Source organism: Nicotiana tabacum, chromosome 2 (genome assembly GCF_000715075.1).
Source record: "Nicotiana tabacum cultivar K326 chromosome 2, ASM71507v2, whole genome shotgun sequence".
Lineage (NCBI taxonomy): Eukaryota > Viridiplantae > Streptophyta > Magnoliopsida > Solanales > Solanaceae > Nicotiana > Nicotiana tabacum.
Window position 1 is genome coordinate 13,612,026 of NC_134081.1, and position 14,206 is coordinate 13,626,231.

Below are 14,206 nucleotides of genomic sequence, written 5' to 3' on the forward strand. Positions count from 1 at the left end.
AACAATGAAGCAGAGTATGAAGCTTTGATTGCAGGACTCAAGTTGGCCCGGAGACTTGACTCTGAGGTCATCGAAATCAAATGCAACTCACAGCTGGTGGTAAATCAGGTCTACGGGATCTTCGAGACCAAAGAAGAGCGCATGCAACAATACGTTGTAAAGGTTCAAGCTCTACTGGCGCGATTCCAGAGTGGTCAATTACTCATATCCTAAGGGAAGAAAACACATAAGCAGACACATTGGCAAACCTAGGATCATCAACAGAAACAAAGGGATCGGAGCCCGAGTCGGTAGTACAACTGATGAACTCAGTCTTGGATACAGATGGTTACTACGAGGTAAATTTAACTAGTCTGGTCTGGGACTGGAGGAATGAAATTATCGATTATCTCGAACATGGGAAGCTACCTGAAGACCCCAAAATATCTCAGACGTTGTGCGCCAATGCAATGCGATATAGCTTCAAGGGAGGCCAATTGTATAGAAAATCTTTTCAAGGCCCGCTGGCCCGATGCTTAGGAGCGTCCGAAGCTAACTATGTCATGAGAGAGGTTCACGAAGGGATATGCGGCAACCCCTCGGGCGCAGATTCCTTGGTGTTGAAGTTGGTAATGGCAGGATATTACTGGCCCCGCATGGAACAAGACGTCAAGGACTTCGTGCAAAAATGTTATAAGTGTCAACGCTACGCGCCACTGGTGCATCAACCGGCAGAACCCTTACATTCGGTCATATCGCCGTGGTTGTTTATGAAATGGGGAATGGACATCGTCGGACCATTACTACCGGCTCCCGAAAAGGTAAGATTTCTTTTAATTTTAAATTATTATTTTTCTAAGTAGGTGGAAACAGGTCCTTATCAGAAAATCGGAGAACGCGAAGTGGTGGATTTCTGGTGAAAAAATATAATTTGCAGGTTCGGAAAACCAAAAGATATAGCATGCGACAATGGACCAAATTTATCAGCGCAAGAGTTACAAAGTTCCTCCAAGATTTGAAAATAAAAAGGATCACATCTTCCCCTTATCATCCGAGTGCAAACGGTCAAGCGGAGTCAACGAACAAAGTAATTATTCAAAGCCTCAAGAAAAGGTTAGAAGCGGCTAAAGAAAATTGGCCCGAGGAATTACCCGGAGTTCTATGGGCATTCCGAACTACGGCCAAGTCGAGCACAGGGGAAACCTTTTTTCCCTCGTGTACGGTGCAGAAGCTTTAATCCCGGTGGAAGTAGGGGAACCAACCTTGAGATACTTCCAGGCAGAAGAAGAATCGAACAACGAAGCAATGCTTGTCAACTTGGAACTGCTCGATGAACGCAGGGAATTGGCATATGTAAGAATGGTAGCTCAAAAGCAAAAAATGGAGCGGTATTATAATCGAAGAGCCAACCTCCGTTATTTCAAAGTAGGTGACTTAGTACTAAGGAAAGTAACTCATAATGCTCGGGAGCTCAACGCGGGGAAGCTAGGTTTAACGTGGGAAGGCCCATGCCGGGTTTCAGCTATCACCGGAAAAGGTTCATACGTGTTGGAAAACCAAAATGGAGAGAAGTTGCCCGGCAATTGGAACGTGGCACACCTCAAAAGATATTATTGCTTATGAACATTATCCGATAAGAAAGTATGTGCTGCACTCTTTTTTCCTTCGTTCAGTTTTTGTCCCAATTGAGTTTTTCTGGAAAGGTTTTTAACGAGGCAGCAACAGAAAGCATAGTACGAAGACAGCAGCAATAAAACCTTTAAGAGCAAGGTACACAAGCAGAGATCCACTTGGGGATGGCTAGATAATCTTTTGCTCTATAGCAAATTCCCACCGGGAAGTTAAGTTTGCTATTGCGCAAAGGTTATCTGATCATACACAAGCACAAATCACTAGAGGCTTGTTAGATAATCCTTCGCTCGATAGCATAAATTCCTAAGGGGAAGTAAAGTGTGTTGCCAAGTTAAGGATTATCTAGTAATGCATTAGTGGAATCTTCGAAGATACAAGACTTCCATTGTTCCAATTCGCATTCTTCGCATTCGAATACTGGGGGGAATGATACGAGGATACGACAACAATGACTTCCACGTCGACCGGGGGACTGCGCGAACAGCCCCGTAGAAACAAGTTGTACAAGTTAGCCACAAGTAATTCAATTTATTTTAAGCATAGCAAATGCTTATGTATTTTTTGAAAATAGAAGGAGTAAAATGAAATCCTTTTGTTTTTATCTTGTTTCTTGTCTGAACGATGAATTAACTTTGTCATATGAAAGTTAAACAAGTACTTCAAATGCTAGTGTCGTAATGAACAAGAGACGTCCTCTTCAAGAGCACCGTAAATATAAGAGAACCCTCTCTTATAAAAACCCTCACGTTAAAGGGTTGGTTCCGGAAGAATTTATGCCCGGAATAAAAAATGCCATTGGGAAAAAATACACCCGAAGTCGCATACGAAAATGACGCAAAAAGTAAACTTGCGCAAATACTTATCAAAGCCCTCACGGAAAAGGGCTGATGCCCGGAGCCAAAAATGCTTTCGGGGAGAATACACCCAAAAGTTTCACATAACAAGACGCAATAAAGTCTGCGCAAAATTCTTAAAGAAAATGCAAAGATTAAAGGCTTGCATGAATATTCTAATGATGAGAAGACTCAAACAATACTTGAGCAAAAGATGTTTTTATTTACAACAACATGACAAAATGGCATAGATACGAGAACTGAAAAAAGAAAAGAAAAGCTAAAGTGAATTGTCTCCGGAACCAGGAGGAAGAGAAGTGTTCGCGCCCCCGGAAGAAGTAGACGGATCCACCGATGGCTCAACATTTTCACCAATTTGGCCTTCGACATCATCATCCTCTGATTCTTCTTCAGCTCCCGAAAACTCAGAACCAGAACCAGAAGGATCAGGTGCATCAGACCTCGATGGGAGTCCACTTTTAGCAGCTAACTCAAGCTCGCGGGCCTTAGCAATTTCGGCATCAAAATCAATGACACCAGCTTTGGCCTCTTCCAAGGTTTTTCTCCTCATGTTGTACATGGCGTAAGGTTTTTCAACAACGAGGGAAGCCACTCGGCGCTTGAGTTCTTCTTTGAGTTAGGTTACCTCGTCAGAAAGGTTTTCCCGGGAGGACCTAGCAAATTTGAGGCTGACATCAAGGTCGCGGAAAGTTGAACTAAAGGGCCTATTATGCTCGATAGTGTTCCTGTACTTCTCTTCCAGCTGGGCGTGTTTCGCTCCCACGGCAGGAAGCTCTTCAATTTTGGAGTTAAAGGCTGCCTCTAAGTTTATCACTCTTTCGGCGGAGGCAGCCTCCCGTTCGATTGCAGCAAGAACGGCGTTATGGTCTTTAACCCATTTGGCCCTGGTTTCGTCAAATCTAAGCCTCAGAGGACCAATTTTTTGGCTAAGGGTTACTACTTCTTGCTCACTCTACCGCAAATAATCTTCCAATACAACAGCCTTAGAGGATTTGGCTTCCAGTTTCGAAAAGCGAGCGATATGTTGCTCTTGCTTTGCCAAAAGCTGATCCCGTGCGGAGATAATCTCTTCTTTTTCACGAATCAACCTCTGAAGGCCCTCGGAAGCAAGAAAGTTGGCCTACAAAGTAATAAGGGTAAAATTCAGGAGATGTTCACACCCAAAAATTGAAGAAGTAATAAAGGAACGTACCGTTGAGCGTTATGCATAGCATTGTTCAACAAACACTCTCCCGAGAGTGCTTGAATCTTTTCCCAGTCTTTCTCTGAAGCCAAAAGCTTCAGATAATTAGCAAGCTCCACCAACCGGAATAGCAAGTTGCATCCGGTAGAGACCGAAAGAATAACGTTCCTCCTCCTTTGTGGATCTTCAGAAGGGGCAGCATAATTTTGCCCCAAATTCCCATGAACTAGGGACTGTGGAAGAGGAACACCTTCTTCATCGTCAGACGCGACCGACGGAGGTGGTGTAGCAATTGCTGGTAGAAGAATGGATGAAGATGAAAGTGATGTAGCAGTTGTTGGTGTTGGTGAAGATGGAGATAAAGCTGATGGAGTTGAAGAGTGAGAAGCAACTGCGTCAAATGCAGTGCTGGTTGTTAGATGCTCGCCAACCAAAGACGGTAAAGGTCCGGTACTCAGCTCCGCAGTACCGGACACAACAATTGGGGCCCGAAAATGGGAGTTGACATTATCTACTAAATCAAATTCTCCCCAAAGTGTCGAGGCATCGTCCTTGGTTGGTGTAACTCTCTCAACAGGTTGAGCGTCCTGTTGAGATGATGAGGATCGTCGTCTTCTATGTAGAGAAGCTCCCTCATCACTAGCTTCTTCATCATTATCGATCATCACGGTGTCTATGGACGGCCCGGAAGGAGAGCCAGTCACCATCGCTACCGAAGAAGACTCGGGGGCATCGGTCCTCGCCCTTTTATTCTTTTCCCCGGCTGCAGAGGAACGTCTTCTCTTTGGTTGTTTGTCTTCCAACCGGGGACTCCGAAAAGAAGCATTTGCTCTCGAAGCAGGCCCGGAGCTACTTGTTCGAGTAAGCGCCTCCTGAAGCAGCCTCGCTACATCAGCAGGATCAGCCAAGACATCCTCCTCGGGAACAGTAACAGAGCCCGCAAGTAGACCTAATTTCATAGACATGTTAGAAGAGATCAATCAAGTTCTTTACATGAAAAATTGAAACAAGATGAGTTCGAATTACGATGATTCTTGGCCTTCCACCCGTATTTAGGGGCCAGTTCTTTCCACAAGCGAGTCTCGGGCATCGTAACGCCCAAGATTCTTTGTACCCACTGGTCCAAACCTTCAATCACCGGTGGGAACCATCGAGTTGTTGAAACAAATGAAGGATGGAGGATCAATATGGCCATTAAAAATATTGTAGTAAAAGGAAATACTAAACAAAGAGCTTACGAGTGCGGTTCCAAGTGGTCGGAAAGGATGAAGTTGTTGCCGGAATGATGTCGCCGGTGGCAATTGCAACGACCGTTCCATTCACCCACGGTCATTGTCATCATCCATGCTAGACAATAAAGCATGGTGGCCACGCTTGCAGAGGTTTATCATTCCCCCGCGAAAAGTTTTGGGAGAATAAAAATTCATAATGTGAGCTACAGTTAGCTCCTCTCCAGTTTCCTGGCACAAATGCCGAAGGCAAGCAACTGTCCTCCACACGAAAGGACTTACTTGTGCCAAACACACCTGATAACGGAGGCAAAACTCTGCAATCACGGAGTCAAGCTCTCCGCTCAAAGAAAACACACCCAAAGTAAAGGGATCCGTGTAAACATATGTAAAATCCTCCTTGGGAAGGGTGACTCGCTCCGATAGATCAGGAACGATAATTTCTAAGTCATGGCAGCGACATTCTTCCTTCACAGCAGGAATGCTCGAAGGACGTATGGAAAAAAGTACTTGCTAACGGCCCATGTACGAGAATTAGCAATAGGGAATTTCTCTTCGAAGTTTTTTGTGGTAATAAGACGTCTAAGGATGATGGAGCCCGTTGTTGGAGGAGCAAAGTCCTCGGCTTTGTTTTCTCTTTTTGAGGAACCGGTACGTTTTGAGGAAGAAGCCATTGTAGGAAAGAAAGGGTCTTTCGTTTGAAGAGAATTAGAAAAAAGATAAAGAAACAATATGCAAGTTAGATGAAGTAAGTTTGAAAAGTTATGAAGTATAAGGGTGGAAGTTGATACGTATAAGTAAAAGTTTTGGCGGCTAAATTCATGGTCAGGATTATCTCGATAATCGACAAAAGATGTGCTGAATCATGGGAAGACGCGTGTTCGGAGCCTTAAATGCGGAGAGACATGCGTCTAATCAACCGACAGAAGCATTTAGAGGGAATTATAGTAATTCCCGTCAAAAGAGTGTTTCAATCAACTTCCCGATAACACAAAGTTATGTCACCGGAAAGCAGGGGGACTATCTGTATTGGGTAAAATATGTTATGACACGTGGCCGTCGGAGAAAGGAACACGTGGAACCCAAGACAAGAGATGACTGAAGACTGAAGACAACTGTTTCGTTTGTCACCGGGAAGAATAATGTTCATAAAGATGTGATAAACGCTCTTCTCCCAGTAGCATTCAATAGAAAATATTCATAGCATTAAGAGCAGTTACCTGTTACAAGGAATTTGGCATTTAGGTTCACCGTTACATCTTCATCAATGTTCCTCATAATTGACATTAACGAAAGGCACGACCCTAAGACCTTCTTCATAGCTATAAATAGTGAGCTCGGTTGTCATTTTAAAGGACACGAATTTTCTGGCAAGCTTACACTATATTTTATACAAAGTTCAATCCAATCTTATCGTCTTATTTCTCAATCCTTTTGTTATTGTGCCCGGAAACCTTGTTCCCGGAATTGTTGTTTCTGCTGTTTCGTGTATATCTTAAGGCTAAGTATTGCGTAATTCTTCAATTATTTATTTATTTCAGGATCAAATTAATTCACTTTTCTAGAAACCACATATAAATTCAACTGTACCATTTTACGGGTAAACAACCGGATAGCGTAAAACAATTTCCGACCTGTAACTAAAATTACTTCCAAGTTGTACTTGTAATCAGAATTACCCCCTTTTTCCAACTTCATTTACGAGTTTTGTTCAAACTCCATCGCCGAAAGCAGTAAAATCACTGATTTCGAGGATTTGCTTCTGTAGTTTAAGTGAAGATTTTTTACACAAATAGTGCAACTTAACATGTTATAGTAGTAAGTTACTTACCATTTACTATAAGTTATCAATTAAAGCTTATTAAATGAAAATTACTTGCTGATGGTGTAAACAATTTTACACCGCCAGTGCTTCTAATTCTTATATCTCGAACTCCGTCAATTCTTTTTTGAGAGGAGAGAGTAGTGTTCAGTTATGGCCTGTCAGCAAAGGCACCACATTGACAAAGTATATCTTCAGCCCATAAGGTGGTAACTGGTTAATCAGCAAGTAACCTAATCACTTATGCTCTATGCTAAAGCAAACCTTTAAAACACAACATATCGTCTAAAAATGTGGTCATTTTAGAACTGAAGAGATACTAGACCAAGTGCGAGAGGAAGGAATGCTTCTACTGATGGACATGTGCAACCTCTGGATATGAGAATCATTGAAAACGTGATAAAAAATACACACCTGATTAAATCACATACGTATAAAGAACTGGAAAGGAAAAAGAAGGCACAGGTCATAGTACTCTAATCAGTTCTGTGAGAATAAACATGGAACTTTGATTACTTCCTGGAACATGTTTGCAGATGACAGACAACATAACACCTATAAAACTGTCAGCAAACCTCAACAGATGACATAATGGCCCTCAAAGAATTTGTAATTTATTGAGGGGAGAAGGCCACCCCATGCTTCAAAGCATAGTAGTAGCAGCAGTAATTAAATACAAATGATAGCTCTCTATGTTGCTGGCACAACGACTAAAAAAGTTCAATTCATCACAAAATTCCGGAAGCAACAGTCACGACTCATTGAACTGAGGGTAAAAAGCCTAATAAAATAGCAAACCATTATTAGGAGCATCACGACACGGATATGCTATGCTATTTCACTCCACCCCATTTGCATGCTATAATGATTCTGCATCACGTAGACATGAAAGAGCATGCACCGAAAAGTAGATCGTACGCAAAAATTGGGGCACAAGGATCAAGCGTGACTACCAGGTTCATTGATTTGTAACGATGTTTTTGAAAGGCTAGCTTCCAGTTCATTTAACTCGTCCACATCCAGGTCATCATCATCGTCGTCGTCATCATCATCAAAATTGTCATTAACTTCGTTGTTATGAGAAGCCTCACCACCATCATGAATATTCTGGGCTGACATTGAGGAGCTTGCCTCATCTCTAGCAGGTTCCTTATTCTCCTGTAAAGGAAATCTAATCTATTTAGAAAATGATATGCAGACGCTTTTGCATATAAACTAGCAGCACAACACAAGAAATGCACATGGCAACAGTTTATTTTTTTTAATAAGCAAGCAAAAACACATGGCATCAGTATCATGCTCATCAAATGTCCAAACTAGGGGATCATTGGCTAATAGGCATAGCTTTGTTTAATTTAAAAAACACTGCAACTATTACACACTTGGATTTTCAAATCTCTTTCTTAGGAGTGGCAAACGGGCGGGTCGGTTTGGGTATGGTTCGGGTCGAAACGGGTAATGAAAAACGGATAGATTATCCGACCCGACCCATATTTAATATGGATAAAAAAGGGGTTAACCAACGGATAACCATATTATCCCTGACTTCTTGAATATGAACATTTTTGGGAGAATTCTTAGTCTCCCAAACTTGAGGAACCCCCAATTTGAGGCTTTACAAATGTAAAAGTTAAACCCATTGGTTACCTATTGGTTATCCATTTTCTAAATGGATAATATGGTTCTTATCCAAATTTGACCCATTTTTAAAAAGTTCATTATCCAACCCATTTTTTAGTGGATAATATGGGTGGTTAATTGTGTTCTTTTAACCATTTTGCCACCCCTACTCTTTCTAAAGTAATACTTATACCGCCGTAGACCAACAACCACCACATGAATGCACACTTTTCTGTCTACTTTCCCAAGTCATGGCTAGATTACAAACACCATGCTTTGGCCCTCCCAAGCAAAAACTTACCTCTTTTAATGATCAATAAGATCTGTGGTTAAGTAAACGCTTTCAAATAGATGCTTTAGTCTTTCATTTTGTATTTCATTCTGCATATTTTAGAAAATTTGTCATCTGCTAGTTCTATCGAATCTTGCATACAATCTACCAAGGCAGGTGAAAGTAGAGGGAACAAACTTTTCAAGCAAGACCCCTAATCTTTGCCTAGTACAACCTATCACTTAGCTGAAAATATTCAACTCTGAATATCTCGCTCAGGTACTATATAACATAATTTTAAAAATTTCAGCAAAAAAGGTTAAGTCATATAAATCAACCTCATAAATTTAAACCCCAATAGCAAGAAAATCAGAGAGCATTCCAAAAAAAGCATGTGAAGAAACAGTACTAGTAAGTGAATCTGACTGGCTTACCTATCAAAAAAGTGTATCTGACTAAGACTTCCTCTCGAGTTAGATTAAGAAATGAATGAAAAATTCATCATGATGAAGGCTCCAGAAGCATCTCAATCAAATTATTACTTTGATCAAATGGACACTGTTTAATCTAACAATGCGAATTATTGCTAAAAGTCAACAGATCATTATACATTGTTGTTTTTTTATGCTCTCTTACCCCTACACACAGGTTAATTGCTTAGTCCCAGACATTTTACCTATCCTAGGTTATGCAGTACTATAGATGAGTAGATCTATGACAGTCACCAGTGGACAACGGAAAATCTTGAATGCTCAACACAGTCCAACAAAGGATATAGAACGCGGAAAAAAATTGATCATAACATATTTACCTTCGGGGGTTCACCAGACTCTTCTTCCCTTTCATACTTGTCATAGGCCCCGACATCATCCACAAACCAGCTAGCGTCCGACATGAACAGCTCACGACCACTGCAAGAAAGAGAGCATAAGATTTGCCAATAAGTATAAGCATCCACCAAAAGAGCTTTTCCCAGCTGATGACCACATATTATTGACTAAAGAGGAAAAGAAGTGAAAAGAATGATACCTCATGCGATCATTCTTAGCTCTATCTGCCCTTTGCTTAGCCAAACTGGCCTCTCTTTCTTCCATCTTCTTCTTTTTCCATTCCATAAACAACTCAGTGGTCAAAGGAGTTGAAGCAGTCAATTTTGCACGCTGCAGGCAGAGCAGAAAACATGTAAAGCAGTTCCATTAATGAACATGTTTATAAAAGTTTTAATGGCAATCAGTAGTTGGCAATATGAATACTCAGATAGTACAGTCACCTGTTCATCAATTTCTTCTTCAATAGGCATCTTGTCAGCTTCCTCTTGTAACAAAGCTTTCATTTGTGACTTTAGAATGTATCCAGGAGGAAGCGCATGCCTGTAATGGCATTCTTTACTACCATTTGGACAGACCCAAAACCAACCATACTGCTTTTTCTCCACAGCTTCCAAAAAGTATTTACATACCTGCATATAAGCCAAATCTAAAGTTTGAATTCAGAAACAAATACTCCCTCCATTCCAATATGTTTGGCAGTATTTAACTGGAGGCGGATTTACGGAAAAAGTTAAAACTTTAGGCACATAAGCTAAATATGCATAAATGCTATAAAACACCAAAAGAACCCCTCCTTTCCTATCCAGTGGAGATAACAGTAAGCAGAAAATGAGCATGTAAAGATTAAATAGTTTCTGGATACAAAAGGTGCCAAGCTTTTTTTATTTTGATTATTTTGGCATGGACTAAAGAGGAAAGCGTGCTGAAGAAACTGGAATAGAGTAGTAAATTTGTTGCTACAATACGACTTTTTCAAATGACAAACTAAAATGAAAGCATAAAAATACACCTCAAAATGAGGAAATATGGTCATAGTTACTACGTCAAACCAAAGGACTACATATCATTGTCCCATGCTCCATGCAATGAAAAATCAAAATAATTATGACAGTTAAGTGGAGTGCTAGAGCAGTAACATTTCTTCCCCAACTCTCAATGTCCACAAATACTTAAATGATATTGCATGCATTCTGCACGACCAAACTATCTAGGTCATCCTATTTTCACATGCTCAAAACTCTGGGGAGCATGGACCTGTCCCTCTCCCCTGCTCCCACTTAGGTTTTGTGTCAACGGCAAGGTCCAACCCGTGATGCACGCTCAATCCACACTTTCTGCGGTGCGTCCTTACCATTAAACCAAAGCCCTGGGGGCTTTTAAGGTCATCCTATTGGCCAGCGCATGACAACCAACCACGAACTTTTAAAAGTCTATCTATCATAACACTTATCCAAGAGATACACAAGTTTATAGTCACATCGCATCATTTCCTCCGGTACTCTTTTTCCGTCCTGATTTCTAGGTACATAACATTTTGCCATCCATATTCTTGAGATTGCGATACACAATCACTAGGAACCACTTGATGTCCAAAGGCTAACCAGAAACTCATGGAATCACTCAACCAAACCTCAATACCAACCAGAATATCATGGATTAGCTCAACAAATTTATGGGGATTCTAATTTTTTGGTGAATATGACAAGCTCTGTTTTCAGCTGTCACTGAATCTGATTGCAATCTTCTGTCTTCACTTTTCTAAACATGTAGATGTTTCTGAGCAAAGGATAGTACAGTTCATGAACTGGTAAATAGTTCTATTTTTTGGGGATCAACAGAAAAGAATATTTCATTTAAAAAGAGCAGTACTAAAATATCTGCTCTGTGGTTTACCATTTCTCCTTCGTATTACTAAATTATGAAAAATTGTAGTTTCTATTGCTTTAGTGAGAATATTTTTCTGTTTTGTGGATGATAATAGGATATCACAATAGCCATATCTAATTTGGAAGCTTTGTTCCATTTCAATGGACTAGTTTGCTCTTGTCACCAGGCATAGTATGCTGATCACAATAAATTCGCTGTTGCTTTCTGCAGGTTGTAGCTGACCAACTTCTAGGAAGCCTCTGAAAAGTCATAAAACATGTAGCAGAGAGCGTCAAATCCAACAACAAAATGCCTGGTAATGCAAAAGTGTGGAAGAACCTTTCTTCATTGAAAATATCTCTGAGAAAGCCTTTCTTCAGTATGTTACTTCCTGAGTCTATGAGCACACCGATTCCTCATTATTAGCTACACTTCTGTTTGCCCACATATTAATAAAATTAGTACTTTACCAACAACAACAAAAAAAACTACTTTTTTCCATATCTTTCACCCATTTACTTTACAGAATTCAGCAATTTAATTTAAATAAAAATCATCAAGAAAGGACATTAGGTGCAACGTCTGCAGATTCTGTAAGTTCTATGACTAGTTACCAAGCTATTGCATACTCGTTTGACGTCTAAAACACTATGCAATGATGATCTCTTGTATCTCCTAGAAGATAAATACTTGACCACATAAGGATTTCATTTTATACAAATAGACCATAAACAAAGTTTCCTCACAACAGTAAATATCAGTGGAAAGTAAATTAGGTAAGAAAGTAACCATTTAGAAGATCATATGCAATTAATTTTATCCTGAAATCACTGCTATATTGGTAAGCTGATATCAAATGATTGAAAGGGTCCGATCAACAAATTCAAATCATCCCCGGAATATGACTTTCAAGTTTGGACCAAAGCAGTTCAAGGTATACTCTGGAAAGGATAACACTTACAATGTCAGTTGGTTTGTTCTTGTTATACTCTTGGCTTTTTGATGCCACGACCTTCTCCAATGTCTCTTGATCCCAATCCTCCATTGTTTCCTTTCCATCTATGTTTTAGACAAGAAATGCCAGTTAATAAACACCAAAACCATAATACAGATTATTACACAGAAACAGAAAAGTTTATGCAAAATGTCAACTGTTAAGGTGTTGTTTAACCACCTTCATCACGCTTATCACTGAAAACATCAATCTTCTCTCCTTTTCGCTGAACATTCAGATCGTGAGAGAACTTGCACTTGAAACCCTTAACACATTGCCCCGCCTTAAAGAACTCACATAAGATAGATTTTGGATCAACACCTGAACACAAATTCCCAACATTCTTGAAATATGATAATTTTTGCTGCAGCATTTCATATGAAAATTTGAAACAAGATCAACCCTTTAAAGCAAGAAGCGAGTGAAACAAAACAAACTACTACTGATAAGAGACAATGATAATCAACTATGAACGATAAAAAAGTCTCTTAAAATAAATTGACAGGCTATATTAAGCCATATTCGGAATTGCCATAATAAAGTTACAACGTTTATCAGCTTTATAAAAACTGGCAAAAAGTCAAGTTTATAATTCAGCCTTCGACAGACCCAGTTTGATGTAGGAAAGAGCAGATAATTGCTACAAGTCTTCCTACACTACATTTCCAATTGTTTCGATCAAACAAAGCCACTGTAACTCTTTAATATTGAGACTACTATGCACCAACCAAAAAAAAAATATTGATGCCAGAAATCAGTCAGAAGAAGAACATGAATAATACCAAGAGGCACTTTAGGCTGGCTAATAGCGACTTTGAACAATTCGTTCAGCTCTTTCTCTTTGGCTTTCTCTTCTTCCTTCTTTTTCTGTGACAAAATTGAGCTAGCTTGTCAACATTTAAGCAAAAGATCACACAAAAATAATACTACAGAAACTACAAACAATCACATACTAATTGGGGTCAGGCGGCCAGCTATGTGATTCACTTCATTCGATCTATTTGGGCTCGAAACGGCACAAACAAAAAATGCAACAACTATGTAGTCAAATTCAAGTTAGTTGGAGTCAGCTATATAGAGGTCTGTATTCAACCTGCCTTATTTGGGCTTAAAAATATTTATAAAAAAACAAAAAAAAAACTACAACAACCATGTCTTAAGCATCCAACGGATGTGGCCAAGTGGTCAATGAAGTGAGGAGAATCATGAGGTCTAAGGTTCAAATCCCAGCAGAGGCAAAAAATTTCTTCCCATCTGCTCAGGCAAGCTAGCCCGGACACCACAGTTATTTAAAAAAAACAACTGTGTCTCAAAAACAAGCTAATTAGTGTAGGATATATGAATCCTTTGCATCCACCTTCTCTATTTCGGTTCGGAAAAAATCACACGAAAAGAATACAACACAAACTATGTATCAATTCCAAACTAATCGAGTCAGCTATATCAGTCCTCTCTAGCCTGCATAAGACAACAATTCCAAAAAAAATGATACAACAAGTATACCTCAAAAATCTAGCCGATGTGAGTTACATCAATACTGTATATCTATCGGGGAAAAATACACAAAAAATAATAATAACACAAAATAGCGTAGTACCTTGGCATCAAGTTTCTTAGGGTCAGGTTTAGGCACAGCATTTTGCTTAAGGGACTGAACATATTTCTGGACATTTTTGGACTTATTTTTGTTTTTCAGACCGAATGTCTTGTCTTCTACTACCTTCTGCTTCTTTGCTAAATCCGCTTTCGATTGCTTTGGTGGCATCTTTATATTATCATCCAATCCCCACAATCACCTAGATAGTTTCGTCGCAAAATCGGATTTTTCCGGCGATTCAAAACCCTAAAGGCGGCTCGGAGATTAATGAGTGTGGCCGGAGGCGGAGATGGGGTTCTATGTGTGACGCTTTTGTGAGAAGGTGTTTT

The 14,206-nt window shown here is 39.9% G+C and overlaps 1 protein-coding gene across 1 annotated transcript; it reads right to left on the reverse strand.

Annotated features, from left to right (window-relative positions):
• Positions 1 to 7,183: 7,183 nt before the first annotated feature.
• On the reverse strand, positions 7,184 to 14,206 carry LOC107791523 (zinc finger CCCH domain-containing protein 11). Its single transcript, XM_016613610.2, has 8 exons — positions 13,878 to 14,206; positions 13,063 to 13,147; positions 12,461 to 12,601; positions 12,248 to 12,345; positions 9,861 to 10,049; positions 9,620 to 9,750; positions 9,402 to 9,501; positions 7,184 to 7,857 (listed from the first exon to the last, which is right to left on the reverse strand). Exons 1-8 carry the CDS (start codon positions 14,043 to 14,045, stop codon positions 7,639 to 7,641), a joined length of 1,131 nt encoding a protein of 376 aa, XP_016469096.1. The 5' UTR covers positions 14,046 to 14,206; the 3' UTR covers positions 7,184 to 7,638.

Bases quoted from the DNA above. Each gene is read 5' to 3' on its own strand.
- LOC107791523 (XM_016613610.2), bottom strand. From the start codon at position 14,045: ATGCCACCAAAGCAATCGAAAGCGGATTTAGCAAAGAAGCAGAAGGTA. The intron at 10,050-12,247 runs GTAAGTGTTATC...GCTTATATGCAG, and splicing joins AGAACAAACCAACTGACATT to GTATGTAAATACTTTTTGGA. The intron at 7,858-9,401 runs GTAAATATGTTA...TTTCCTTTACAG, and splicing joins AGTCTGGTGAACCCCCGAAG to GAGAATAAGGAACCTGCTAG.